The following is a 14,201-nucleotide window of genomic DNA, read 5'->3' as shown; positions in this document are numbered from 1 at the left end:
TCAGCAGCACTGCTGGGTGTATGCTCGGCTGTTATGCGATTTTGCTGTTATGCGATTTTACCACACTCGCAAAATCGCACACAGCCGACCATATAACAAACTCTGTATTTTGAGTGGAAATGTTAGGGGGTTGTCTTATACGCCCAGTCGTCTTATACGCCGGCAAATACGGTAGTCAAGGAATACATGAATCTAAAAATGTGTCTAGACTCTAGACCTATCTTCACTATTGAGTCAACAAAAAAAAGAAGGACACACTGTGTAGCCAAATCCCACACACTGCTAATTCTCAGAGCATTCAGAAGGTCAAATCAATATTACCTGGGTTGTAGTTAGGTAATTTGGAAACTCCAGGCCAGGTATCCTCTGTAGGGACTCCCAACACCTATATAAAGCCAAAGAAAGACAGAAAAATGAGGGGAAGACAAGGTGGATGAACCAGGTATGAAGACATGAAGGACAGATCAGAGAGGAACAGGGAAGAAATAGATATAGGTCACATTATACCTGCTAATGTATACAGGAAAGAAACTTCAGTGGTTCCATGTTTGTAGTTTCATGGGCAAAACTGTAGTATATTCCTATGGTCCTGTGATGGTTTATTTTATGTGTCAACTTGATTGGGCTCAGGGATGCCCAGATAGCTGGTACAACATTGTTTCTGGGTGTGTCTGTGAGGGCGTTTCCAGAAGAGATTAGTATTTGAATCAATAGACTGAGTAAAGAGATCCAGTCTCACCAATGAAGTCAGGCATCATCTAATCCCCTGAGGCCCCAAATAGAACAAAAAGGTGGAGAAAGGACAAATTTTCTTTCTCTTCTTGAACTGGGATATCCATCTTTGCCTGCCCTCAGACATCAGAGATCTTGGTTCTCAGGCTTTCAGACTCTGGGACTCACCACCAGCAGCCTCTTCAGTTCTCAGGCCTTTGGTCTCAGACTGAATTATACCACTGGCTTTTCTGGTTCTCCAGCTTGCACATGGCATATCTCAGCCTCCATAATAGCATGAACCAATACCCATAATAAATCTTCCCCATATATCTCTATATATCCTATTGGTTCTATTTTTTTTAGAGAATCTTAATATAGGTCCTGAGCCTATATCTTCACTAACTCACTTGTTTTTCTGAGGCAGATCACACAGCCTTGCTTAAGACCATATTCTTATCACTAAATGTCAATTGCATGACCACCATACACATTTGGATACTATGTTAGGAGTTGGGATATAAAGAAGCAGGAGTTACTGTCATTTGCCTACATCAGGTGAGCAAACACACACACACACACACACACACACACACACACACACACACACACCCCAGAAGGTACTTGACAGCTTATTAAATTATGCCTCAACATGGACATTCAGCTGTTCCACGATGAGCTCAAATTAAAAAGGGTTCAGATGACTGACCTTTAGGCAGTGGAATGTTGGCTAAAAATGGTCCTAAACCTAACTCTATTCCTTTCTACCAAATTTATCTCATCTGCTTGTTTTTTTCTGTGGCCCAGCAGCTTGGAATATGGTATTTGGTTTTTAACTGGTGGATTATAGTAACAACATTACTTGATCATAATCGTAACAACAACACATGAAGAGTTTACTTATACTTTGGATTACCAAACTGAAACTCTAGTTTTGAATTAATATGAAAACAAAAGTCTTTTGGAGTCCAAAGTCAAAATATTTCAGATTTGGGGTGGTGCTGTTTCTGTGAGTTCCCTTATAGGTATCATCTTACCAATCTTTTAAGATAATCATAAAAGCCTAATGTCAGTTAATCTGGAAGCTACAATAACATTGTTTTTGTGAAATATTAGTAGCTTTTATTACGCGACTACAATATAACTCTTCTTAGAAGTATTATCTCAATATATCTCTCTTTAGAAGCATCTCTTGTAGAGTCTAGTGAATTCATTTGTAAAAAGCGGTATATAGATGCCAGCCTAATTGTTATGGTAGGAAGTTAATTGCCCAACAATTGACTGATAATAATCAATGAGGAATCTAGAATCTTAATATCTACCAGTTTGCTGATAGGACTCTAGCTCAGAGGTAAACTTTGTGGTGCTTGTTAAGCTTGTCCTCAAACAAAAGACACTGTAGTACTATTCATAAATATATATATGAAATATATATATGAAATATGTATATATATATATATATATAAAATCATGCCACCCAGTAAAATCTTCTTTCTTTGATCAATTCCCTAAACAAACTGAAAAGCTACTGAGAGGATTATGAGCTTTTCCTATCAACCGCTCTGAGCCTAAGGGAACACTAAGAATCCTTGAATCCATTTTAGAAAACCAACTGGACTAATTCTTTCTTTGTAGAAAAGGTCCAGAGGATGGGTAGCTAATTCTTCCTTTTTAACCTACCATCTTATGTATTTGCACAGATATGCATGTAAACAAGTGGGTGTGATCCATATGTACCCATACATGTTCCATTGACTGGCAAAACACAATGAAAAAAAAGCAAAAATAATGAAGAGAAAGCAATAAAGGAAATAAATAATGACCATATCCATATTTTTTCTAAGGTGAACATTACCAGAATTATTGGTTACTTTGTATTGTTTAATCAAAGCCAACAAAATGGATACCAATAATTTTTAAATATTATGCTAAAAGCTTTAAGCTTGCGATTTTAAAAGTTTAAACAAAAATTCAGCATCCTTTATTTGGAAATTTGATGCTCATTTCTATTTGAAATTTATTGAATTCCTTTTCACTTGAGAAAATTAGTAAATCTTCAGTTCACTGTCTGGGAAATTGAAAACCAAAAATTGTTGATTTATTCCCTCCCTGAAGGCTCTTAAAAGGCAGCTAGTGAGTGCTATATTTGAAACCACAGTGGGCTGCAGGGGCTGTTTTCTGCCTTTGTTGGAATGGAAACTGAAGGCATTTTGATTAATGTATTTAAAGTCTGCGTAGTTTATTTTATTTTGATTTTAGAACTGCATTGGGATTATTTGCTAAAAACACTTATTGAAAGAATTAGATTTCTAAAAAATTGATCAAAAAGCAGTGACAGCTATTCAGATGTGAACACACACACACACACACACACACACACACACACACACGTATTTCATAAAGATGGTAAAAGACAGATTCAGGACTTCTCATTATGTCTTTATTCCTAAGAGTGAGCTCTCAGGATAAATATAGAGGAAGGTTGTGGTTAGAGATTGGAAGATTTAGAATGGACACACTGCTTTCAAAGAAGCCATTCCTACATCCAATATCATAGAACTGAAAATAAATTTCTTATTTTCATTTGTGAAGACCACATTTAGTGAAACAAATTCAAGAGCTATTTGTAAATGTTTAAATTTCTAACCTGCTTGAGATGTAGTGGTACTAAAGACAACACAGTGCTGAATATGGTGATTTTTCACTTTGTCCTCAGAGTGTGGAACTACAGATGTGATAACAAAACTATGGTCTCTACCTCCTTCAACAGGACCAAGAGGGAAAATGAGGTCTAATGAACCTGACTTCCTGATGCCCCAAAGGATGGCTAAGCAATATGGAACCATCTCCTTGATCAGTATAGATTGAAAGTCAACAATGAGCTATGTAAGTTGACATACTTGAGAAATAACTATCTGGGGAGAAAACCTACTAAACAGAGATGACTGTTATGATTTAAAATAATGGGAGCTACAATATTCCCTTTACACTTTGTTGAAAGAAGTCACAACTTCATTAAGTCAGAAAATCAAATACAGGTGGTCCCCAACTTAGTATGGTTCAACTTACAATATTTTCAACTTCTGTCATAAGTCGAGGAGCATCTGTAACATTTAAGACACTGGAAACCCGGAGAGGCCAGTTATACAACTTACTCTAGCTCATAACTTGAAGTGAGAGCTGGGTTTAGTGCTCATGCCTCCTGAATGCAGGCCAGTGTTCTTTCTAATATATTTACTTGTTTTAAATTTGTAATGAGTTGTCATAAATGTCAAAATAAAGTCCCTTTGATTGACTGCAGTGTGATAAGGATAATGGTGGAAATGAACATGGCTTCCTGAATAGGACCTGTAAAACTGATTTGTTAAGACATGTTTGTTTTTGCTACATCACTCATGTTTTGGCATTCTATGTCCAGATTCAAGTCCAAATTCTTTCATTTACTGAATTAACTAAAACATCTAAAGATGGCCAGTGTGAGTCATCAGGGCCAGTCTTGGAAACTTGAACCAATAGCTAGAAAGCCATCGGGTACTGGGAAATGTCTAGCTCATTCTTCCTGTTTTATGATTTCTAAATATTGTGCTAAATACAAGAGCTGCAAAATGACTGCGATTATTTCAAGATAGTATGTAATATAAAAAATCAGTTTTCATAACTTTTCAAATATCCTAATAACTCATTTTATTTCAATATTACAATTTACATCAACTGTCTACACACACATCCTTTCACATACATGCACAATTTATGTTTGTTTCACATGTATTTACATATACTTCATCCTTCACCCCACCTAGACTGAACACTTGAGCACAGACTATTCATTTTTCTTATTCTTTCCTTTTTTTCCATGCCTTGCAACTTCTTACAAGATCTTGTAGAGTATTTTATATGGTGAGTATCCAAAAAGTGCTGCTTCCTGATGAAATGACTTGGAAATACTCTTCAAATGTGTTAAGGTCATTGCAGGGTCAAGTTTAGATAGTGCTAACTGTGCTTCCTCTATTTGTGGACAAGAAGTAATACTAAGCAGAAGAACAATTAGGTTATGTGTCAGGAAATGCTTTTTAGCCTGAGGTTATTGAAATATCTCTACAATAATAATTTATATGAGGAGGAAGGTAGCAAACATTTACTGAGCATTTTTGGTGCATGGTGCTTGTTATACATTTGATCTTATAGAATTCTCACTTATGGAAAAGTCATTATCACTAGCCCCATTTAACAAATGTGGAAACTGAAGCTGAGAGGGATTATATAACTTGCCCACATTCTTCTTCTTTTTTTTTTTTTCAGCTGAGCCATCCTGCTACCTGTTGGCAGCTCAGCGGCTGCTCAGCTCGGGCTGGACTCGAACTGCTGTTGCTCAGAGCTCAAACTCTTGAGCGAGCTCTTAACCAACTGAGCCACTCAGCCGGCCCCTTGCCCACATTCTTTTAGCTAGAAAGTGGCTAGAATTCAAACCAGGTCTTACAACTCCAAAGTCATTATTACATTAGGTTGCCTCCAGCTTAGATGATGTTATGGCACCCAATGATGCTGTTTGAAGATAGTATTTATTTGTTTTGCAGGGGAGTTTGGAGAAAAACATCTTTTGGTTTGAAAAATGTTTTCTTAGTTTGTGAATGCTTCCCAATTTTTCCTATGTCCTCCCATTATAACCCCCATGTTTCCAAAAGAAAATTTTAATGGCAGTCATTAATCTCTATAAAATGTTTTAATTTCTCAAAGCACATTTTATTTTAGCCATAAGAAGACAATGTCTTCTGGGTCATGAATCTATAGCACTAGACTGATTTGCATAGAATTTCTTCATAGTTGTGAGCCAATGACCCTCCATACACTGGCAATTAATTCTTTTCCATTTCCCCCAATATTCCCTAAGGAGTTTTCCTCACCACCTTTATGTGTGTATTAAAGATAAACTCAACTTAATTTTTTAATAAATGAAGGACTCCAAAGTGGAAATGCCATTTGAAAATGAAAATCTTATTTCATTTCTGGACAGGCAAAAGTTCAGGGCTACTAAATCAAAATTGTAATGGAGCTTGAGAGAAGTTTTCTCACCTGCACACAAAAACCCCACTCTGGCTATATTTCCCAAGATACCTGCCCCAAGAAGCAGTTAGCAAGAGTGCTCCAGATGCTTGCTTAAAGCAAGCAGACTTAAAAGGAAGCAGGATCCAGGATAAAAAAAGTGATTAAAAAAAACAAACACTCAGTTTAAAGCACTTTAAAACATGCTACAACATGGATGAAGCTTGAAAATGTCATGCTAACTGAAAATGTTAAGCCAGACATAGAGGACAAATGCCATATGATTCCACTAATATGAGATACCTAGAATAAACAAATTCATAGAGACAGAAAGTAGATGAGAGGTTACCAGGGGCTGGGAGGAGGGAAGATGGAGAGTTATTGTTTAATGGGTACAGAACTTCTGCTTGGGATGATGAAATAGTTTTGGAAGTGAATGGTGGTGATGGTTGCACAACAATGTGAATGTATTTAATGCTTACAAACTGTACACTTAAAATGGTTAGAATGGTAAATTTTACATATATTTTACTACAATTTAAAAAATCACTGTGAGAGAGAGAGAGAGAGAGAGAGAGAGAGAGAGAGAGAGAGAGAGAGAGAGAGAGAGAGAGAACTATATAGATGACTACCATGCCACAGAAGCTACAAGGGACATAAAAATGAAGTACATCATGGTACAAATGAGGAGGGTTAAATAATGAATAAAGAGATGGAACCACACACACAAAAGCACGTTGACACCTTAGGAATCTGGTTTTGGAGAAGCATGATAAATACCATACTTCTCTCACACTAACATGTAAGCCTTTGTTTTTATTGGGGTTCTATGAAAATTTAGTGTCTTGTCTTCAGTTGATAAAGATCCAGGGCCAAATATATGGTAGAATTAGAGCTGGGGGTGGCAAGGCAGAAAAATGTTTAAGCAGTAATAGCAGAAATTGCCCTGGGAGATTGAGACAATAATCATAGAGAGCAGGTAGATTCATGGGCTGCTACAGGACAACCGGAGGTTTTCTGACCACTCATTTCCAAGGTGCTTATTATACCTGTGGCAAATACCACAGTTTCCACAACCTTAATATATGTCTTAATATCTCAAAGCAGATGGACTGCGTCATCCGTCTCTAAGGCAAATTTGGCTCAAAGTTTGAAATGCAGGTATTTCTTCTTCCTAACAGGAATTCTTCTCTTACCTCCCAGATCTTCTCCAGCTGTTCAAGGATGTTGGAAACCCCAGGAAACAAAGGTTGACCCTGGAACATTTCAATAAAGATGCAGCCTGCACCCCTAGCAAAGGAAACAAGAGTCAATCCAACACTTTCAAGAAAACCATACATGCAAAACTGAATTAATAGCATTTCTTCTCCCAAGAAATATTTTGAGGTCAGCTAAATAGAGCCACATGCTCTTAAAGTCTTGGGCAACAAAAGTCCCTTCTCAACTAAAAAATAAGAAGAGCCTTCAGCTCTGTTAAAATGGAATGCAACCAGCATTTAGAAGCACAGTGTAGTTAGCAAACATTTTAACTCATTCAAGTTCATTAACTATCCATTTTATGAGAAGAAGGGAAAGTACTGCATCTCCAAAATGAACACTCTCTTTCACTGAATCTAAGATGGTATCATTGTAAGAGGCACCATTATGTTATGTGCTATTAAGAAACAAAATACCTGCAAGTTAAACTATGACATGATCATATCATTTCTTTTATACTTATTGAAAGGGCTGTTATACATTTAATTAGATCATTTTATCATATGTCATACTTGTACATGCAAAAAACGGACCATTAAGTGAAAGAAATTGGTTTAAGTACTCCTAAAACTTTTTCACATTCAGCATTTGACTCAGACTCTTTGATGTCTGTGTTTATCCATGGTATCGTCCTCTATATCAGGAGTTTGATGACACAGCATGTCTTAAAATAATCCATTAAAGAACTACGAGTCATTGGTGCTGATCTCCTAAGCTGACCTTGCAATTACATAGCGTTAGCCTACTTTTGACTCCTGCTTAAAGAATGTTGCCAAACATGTTTGATTCATTCTCTTTCCACCACCAATTGGTTCCTAGGGGTTAAAAAAAAGAAAGAAAGAAAGAAAAAAAAAGAAAAGCTCTCCTGTCTGCAAGACTTTCTTCCAAGTCACTGACGGCCATTCTGCAAGTTTTGATGCTGGCGCGTTTGATGTTCACATATGTGCAATGGTAACTATAGTCACAACTGCAGCCTGGCTGATGGCTATTGTAAGATGCTATTGACTGTCAGATGCATGCTGATTTAAGGTGCACCAAGAATGTGCATGTTAAAATGGATTAAGTAGGGTAAAATACAAGTTTTTTTTTTCCTATGTAGTCAAACTGGAGGGTAATTCCTGAGGCATAGCAAGGAGTAATATTTATTTTGCTAATAATGCACATTTTTATTTTTATAAGTCTTTTGAGTGATAAAAATGGTTCTGGTGACAGATCACAGAGATTATCCCCATGGTCCTATACTTTGACTCTAAATCTCTTTCACGATAAGATGTAATTTTGCAAACGCTCTTAATCATCTTGACATTTTTTGTGTGGCATGATAAAGAAGGATATTTAAGTAAAACATTTAATTATAGATCATCATATTATTAAATATTCATTTAAATATGGTCTTTAATTATTATTCATATGTATTTATTACATATGATAAATTTTACTTTTCCCATCTGACTGGAGATACATGTTATTTAATTTACTTTAAATTGATTGTGTACAAGAAAGCAGATTTCTTTTTTAAAAAGATTTTATTGGGGAACAGGGGGAGGGGATCAGTGTTGGGGAATTGGGGAAGGGGACCAGCCAAGTTTCTGTTCTTCAATCTTCGTTGTGGAGGGCACCAGTTGCCATCTCGCTTCCTGTCGGCAGCTTGTGGTCTCTAAGCTCAGGGTGCTGTGTTCAATCATAGTTGCGGATGGCGTAGCCACTATCTCATGCAGGAGTTGAACCAGCAGCCTTGTTGTTAAGAGTGCACACTCTATCCACTGAGCCATCCAGGAGGCAGCTCAGCTCAAGGTGCCGAGTTCAGTCTTAGTTATGGGTGGGCGTAGCCCACCATCGAACAGGCAATCTTGTTGTTATACAGCTGAGCCATCTTGCCACCTGTTGGCAGCTCAGCAACAGCTCAGCCTGGGCACAGTGTCACTGGCCCATGTGGGAATCGAACCAGTGGCCCTGTTGCTCAGAGCTCACGCTCTTAAGACAACTCTTAATCAACTGAGCCACTTAGCCGACCCAAGAAAGCAGATTTCTTGATAAACAAGTTTAAGAATTATTTTTATCTTGTGTCTTGTTTGGGGACAGACTATATATATTCTTAAAAACTTGAAATTTATTTGCACCTTATAGTGTCAAAAGAGACAAAAAAACTGCTTTCATGAGGTAATAGTTGGTTTGCATTTAAAATAACCAACTGATTTATTCATATATATATATATATATAGATAGATAGATAGATAGATATAGATATAGTATCAGGCTGAGTTTTGCAAGCAGATTTCCCCCCCACTCAAACAGCAGGTTGTTTTTATCCCCAATTTTAAAAAGCCAATTTGGATATAATGGCTACCATGTTTACTTTTTGCTGATTTTTCATGTACAAGAGACATCTTGATATGTGATACAAGACTTTTGATCACACAAATGTAACTTAAGAATCTGGTGAATAGTATCTTGAGGTAAATTTTTAGAATTGTCATTTTATTTTATTTTATTAAATTTTTTAAAAGATTTTATTGGGGAATTGAGGGAAGGGAACAGACAAGTTGCTGTCCTTTTGTCCTTCAGTCTAGTTGTGGAGGACTCGTTTCACTGGTCCTTGTTGGTATTATCATTGCACTCTTCCTGGGTGAGGCAGTCTTTCGCCGGCCATTGGACAGCCGTTCATGGAGGCTCATGGCATCTCACGGCAGCTCACGCCCACTGCCAGCCAGCCCCACTGCAGCCTACACCGTTGCCATTGACTTACAGCAGCCCAGCTCCAGGTCGAGCTGTTGTTCACCATCTTAGCTGTAGAGGGCGCAGTGTCATGTAGGACCCAAACTCATGTAGGACCCAAACCGGGGTTCTGCTGCTTAGAGCTGGACTTCCCAAGCCAACTCTTAACCAACATGCCACTGGGCCGGCCCAGCTGTTGACATTTTAAATCTTCTCATTAGCTTGTCTTTAAAGATGCATGGTCTTTTTGCTTCTTGTCTTTAAAGCAACAGATATAAAAAGCGTAAATTAAACAATAAGTGGAGAAGAATAAAAGTGATGGAAAACTATCAAATGGTTAAAAATCATCCTGGTTGTCAGCAATGGTCAACTACATGATCAGCCAACTCAGAAACTGAGTTGGTGAATATCATCAAACAGTCTCCACCCACCGCCCCTCATGCTCTCTCTGTATGTACTTGAAAAGCCACAAACCATTTCATTTTGAAGTGAAAAAAGAAATACAACTATATACACATATATGTATGTGCGTGAGTGCATTAACATATATGTAATTGTTTTTAACTGATAAGAAATAGAAATGGAAATGTGCTGGGTTTTGAAAATTGAACCAACCCTCTATTCCGTACCCTCACGCCTTCCAGAACCCTCAGGCACTCACAAACCACTAGGAGGCCTGAGGTCATTTTAAACAAGGTTCGGAACCATAATCGTTGCTAGGTTTAAATCTGTAGTCCATTTTTTCCCCTTCCCCTCAAAAAAGCTTTCATTGTTTATAAAAAGCTTGTTGCCTTTTCATATTTTTTCATACTACCTAATGGCTGTAGGGAACCAAGAAGGGAGTCCCTTTCTTACCCAATTGCTTAGTGACCTTCATCTTCTGCTCCTCTGGGAAGGTGTACAAAAGTATGTAAAATATACTGGAGAAAGCTGGACATTAAGGCCATTGTGCAAGTACTACAAAGTAACGCAAGATGTTTGTGTTACGGAATAAAATGCTAATATTTGGTTAAAATTCTCCATTTGCATTTGTATTGGTGCCATATAGGCATTCTCTTGAGTCTTCCTTTTTAAGCTTCACTTAAGGAGTAGGGTTAAAACTTTTCTCACCAAACAAACCTAGAGTCTAAAGTTATAATATATAGTGTGTGCATACATGCATGTACTTAGAACACTTACAAGACAAACAAAATTCCTAAATCAATTCTCTTTTAGTACCTGGAATACCTGTAAGTACCATAAATATCAATGCGCTCGTAAGAAAGTAAGTCTATGCTCCCTAAGTTTGAAAGACAAAAGATGTTGTCTAGGTGTAAGCATTGTTCTTTAAAAACTATACAATTCATCTTTCTATTTTTGTATTTGTTCTTCAGAACTGTTTTTTTTATTTACTTCATAAACAAGTCATGTGGCTTTTATAGTTTTCATTTGCTTCTTAAACAAGTCATGTGGCTATCATCTATGTTGCCCACCTCAGACTAGTCTTAAGCAAACATTTTAAATATTCTGAACATTCAGGTCCAGATAGGGAACCAGCTCCTATTCCTTTTTATTTCTGTTTTGTTCTTAAGTCTTTATTCCTATGGCTCTTCTTACCCTACATATCTTTAGGCTTCTCAGAGGATTTCTGCTCTGTGGAGATACCCTTGAGGCAGGCCATGTAGATGAAGGGGAACTTCACATGCTAGGAAAAAAAGACCTGATGGCATCAAACAGTGAATCTTTCCAGAAAGGAGAGATGCACTGGGCCATTTTATTGCACCAACTGTGGTTCTTCAATCAAGTTAGAGGAAACAGCTTACATGGTTTCTGCTTTTTCTGGCCTTCTTCCTAACCTCTTCTCTATTCTGAGCATGAACAAATTCTCCCATAAGAGAGAAAAAGATTCCTCAAATTCCTTAGGCAATCACTGGGGAAATAAACCATCTCAGGAGTTTTGGGGTTTTGGAGGTGCAAGGAGCATATAAAAATGTTATTGAGAGAAATGAATCAGTATTTCATTTTTAACTGTTGAAATTAATTCAGAACAACATAATTCTGGTGTCAGTGACATGACATTTCCATTTGCTTTTACCTGGGCCACTCTTTATATCTGGAAGTTTGCAGTGAGAGATCTGCAACCTCTCAGGCAAGGACAACTTTCTGTTGTCCTAAAGCCAGCACTGCCTGAAGTCAATTTTTGTTTTTTTGTTTTTTTGTTTTTTAGCTGAGCCATCCTGCCGCCTATTGGCAGCTCAGCAGCAGCTCACCTCGGGCTGGGAATCGAACCACTGTTGCTCAGAGCTCCCACTCTTTAGCGAGCTCTTAACCAACTGAGCCACTCAGCCGGCCCCCTGAAGTCAATTTTGAATAGATGACTTTGTGTACCAAAATAATTCTTTTTTAAAACCCTGTTTATCACAACATGGATTAACCTTGAAAACATTATAGCAAGTGAAATAAACCAGATACAGAAGGACAAATATTGTGTGATTCCACTTATATGAGGTACCTAGAATAGTCAAATTATAGAGACAGAAATTAGATTGGTGGTTACCAGGGGCTGAGGAGAGGGAGTAATAGGGAGTATTGTTTAATGGGTACAGAGTTTTAGTTTAGGATGATGGTAGGTTCTGAGAACAGATAATGATGATGGTTACACAACAATGTGAACGTACTCAATGGCACTGAATTGTACATTTGAAATGCTAAAATGGTAGATTTTATGTTATGTAAATCTAAATGCAACATGAAAAAGTAAAAACAAAACAGTGTAATCATCCTAAAACATTGTTTTTTGCACTGAAGTTGCTAATGGAATCTTTTAAGGTCTGAAAAGGTAGCAGAGACAGATGTTGCGGGATTAGAGAACATTGGTTGTAAATGCTGGGAATAACTAATATGGCCTACTTATAGATTTTCCAAAATCTAACCACTTATTCTGGACCTCCCACTGACCCTGCTGCTACCAGGGCTGGTTGTGAATAAGAGGCTCTTGCACTACCATGTTATAATTAGTTTCTTTAAGACAAAGACTCTAATGCCCACCCCTGTCATCTGCCTCCTAAAAGGCATTCAGTTTGAACTCTATGGAGTTGCATGGCTTAGCAGAATAGGACTTTCCCCCCCTTTTATTCCTTTGTCAATCTTCTCCCTATTCACTGCCTCTCTTATCACTCTGAAAAGGGGGGGAAAATGGGGGGTGAGGCATTCCAATGTAAACACCCAATATCTAACAATTAGGTAAAGTGTGAACAAATACAGTAAACTCAATGGAAGATGCAAACTATTTTATTTCTACATTACTTTTTGAGTTTTACTGGGCAAACAACAATAATGATGGAATGAGTAAGAGTAATGACAACAATTTTAATTTAAAATTGAATTTTATTTTGTGTCATCATTATTCATGGTTAAATTAATGAAGCACTTATCAATGGAATAATATATATACTTGTATATGCAGTAAAAAGGTAAGGGATGCATAGTTTAGGAGAGACTTAAAAAACTGGGCTTGGTGACCCAGGCCAAGTCTCAGGAATAAATTACCCAGAATGCAGCACAGAAAAATTAAGGAGACAGAAAATATGAAAGAGAAGATAAGAGCTATGGATAATAGGAAGATGTGGTCTAATAATCTTTCATTGGAGCTCAAGAATGAGAGAAGAGAAGAGAGGCAACATTCAAGAGAAAATGGCTAATGAAACATATGAACTCATAATTGGAAGAAGCACAATATATACCAAGCAGGGTAAGTATAAAGAAATCCACATTTGATACCTTATAGTGAAAGCTGTATAATAGCAAAGGCAAAGAGAAACAGAGAGAATGAGAGATCACCTTCAAAAGAAAGACAAAAGGCTAAAAGAGAATTTCTGTACAATTAGGCTAAAAGCAAATTTCACAACAGCAACAATGGAAGGCAAAGCAAGGGAATGATATCTTCAAAGTTCTGAGAGAAAATAACTATCTAGAATTACATCCTGAGCAACGCTACCTTTCAACAATTAGAGTTTATCTTAAGAAACAAAAAACAGAGTTTGCTAACAACAGGCCTACACTAAGAAAATTCTAAAAGATTTACCTCAAAAGAAAAGAAAAATTATTCCAAAAGTAAGATCTAAAGTGCATGAAGGAATAATGAACAGTTTTAAATTTATTTGCACTTAATGAAAATAGCTTCAAAGTAAATAAAGCAAAAAGGGATAGAATTATGACAAATCAACAATATAGCAAACAATTTCAACGCACCTTTCCTTGAAAGGTTAAACAGACCAAAATGATATAAAGAAGATTTGGATAACACAATTAACAACCATGAGTTTTTTAACATTTGTAAAAGCCTGTACCCAACAATTCAGAGACTATACATTCTTCTTCTTTTTTTTTCCCCCCTAAGATTTTATTGAGGAGTTGGGGGAGGGGAACAGACAAGTTGCTGTTCTTTTGTTCTTCAGTTGCGTTGTGGAGGATGTTGCTTCACTGGCCCATGTTGGTGT

The 14,201-nt window shown here is 37.1% G+C and overlaps 1 protein-coding gene across 1 annotated transcript in view; it reads right to left on the bottom strand.

Moving 5' to 3' along the window:
- The window catches only part of CDK15 (cyclin dependent kinase 15), a 97,004-nt gene that overhangs the window by 46,654 nt on the left and 36,149 nt on the right, over positions 1-14,201 (bottom strand). The window contains exons 9-10 of the mRNA XM_019635615.1: positions 6,948-7,041; positions 322-385 (exon numbers count right to left, since the gene is read on the bottom strand). Coding sequence (XP_019491160.1) covers positions 322-385; positions 6,948-7,041 — 158 coding nt within the window. The remainder of the gene's footprint in view (positions 1-321; positions 386-6,947; positions 7,042-14,201) is intronic.

The sequence above is a fragment of the Hipposideros armiger genome, unplaced genomic scaffold, assembly GCF_001890085.2.
Source record: "Hipposideros armiger isolate ML-2016 unplaced genomic scaffold, ASM189008v1 scaffold_23, whole genome shotgun sequence".
NCBI classification, from domain to species: domain Eukaryota; kingdom Metazoa; phylum Chordata; class Mammalia; order Chiroptera; family Hipposideridae; genus Hipposideros; species Hipposideros armiger.
The sequence above is the reverse complement of the archived record's forward strand: the minus strand, read 5'-3'. Positions and strand labels throughout refer to the sequence as shown.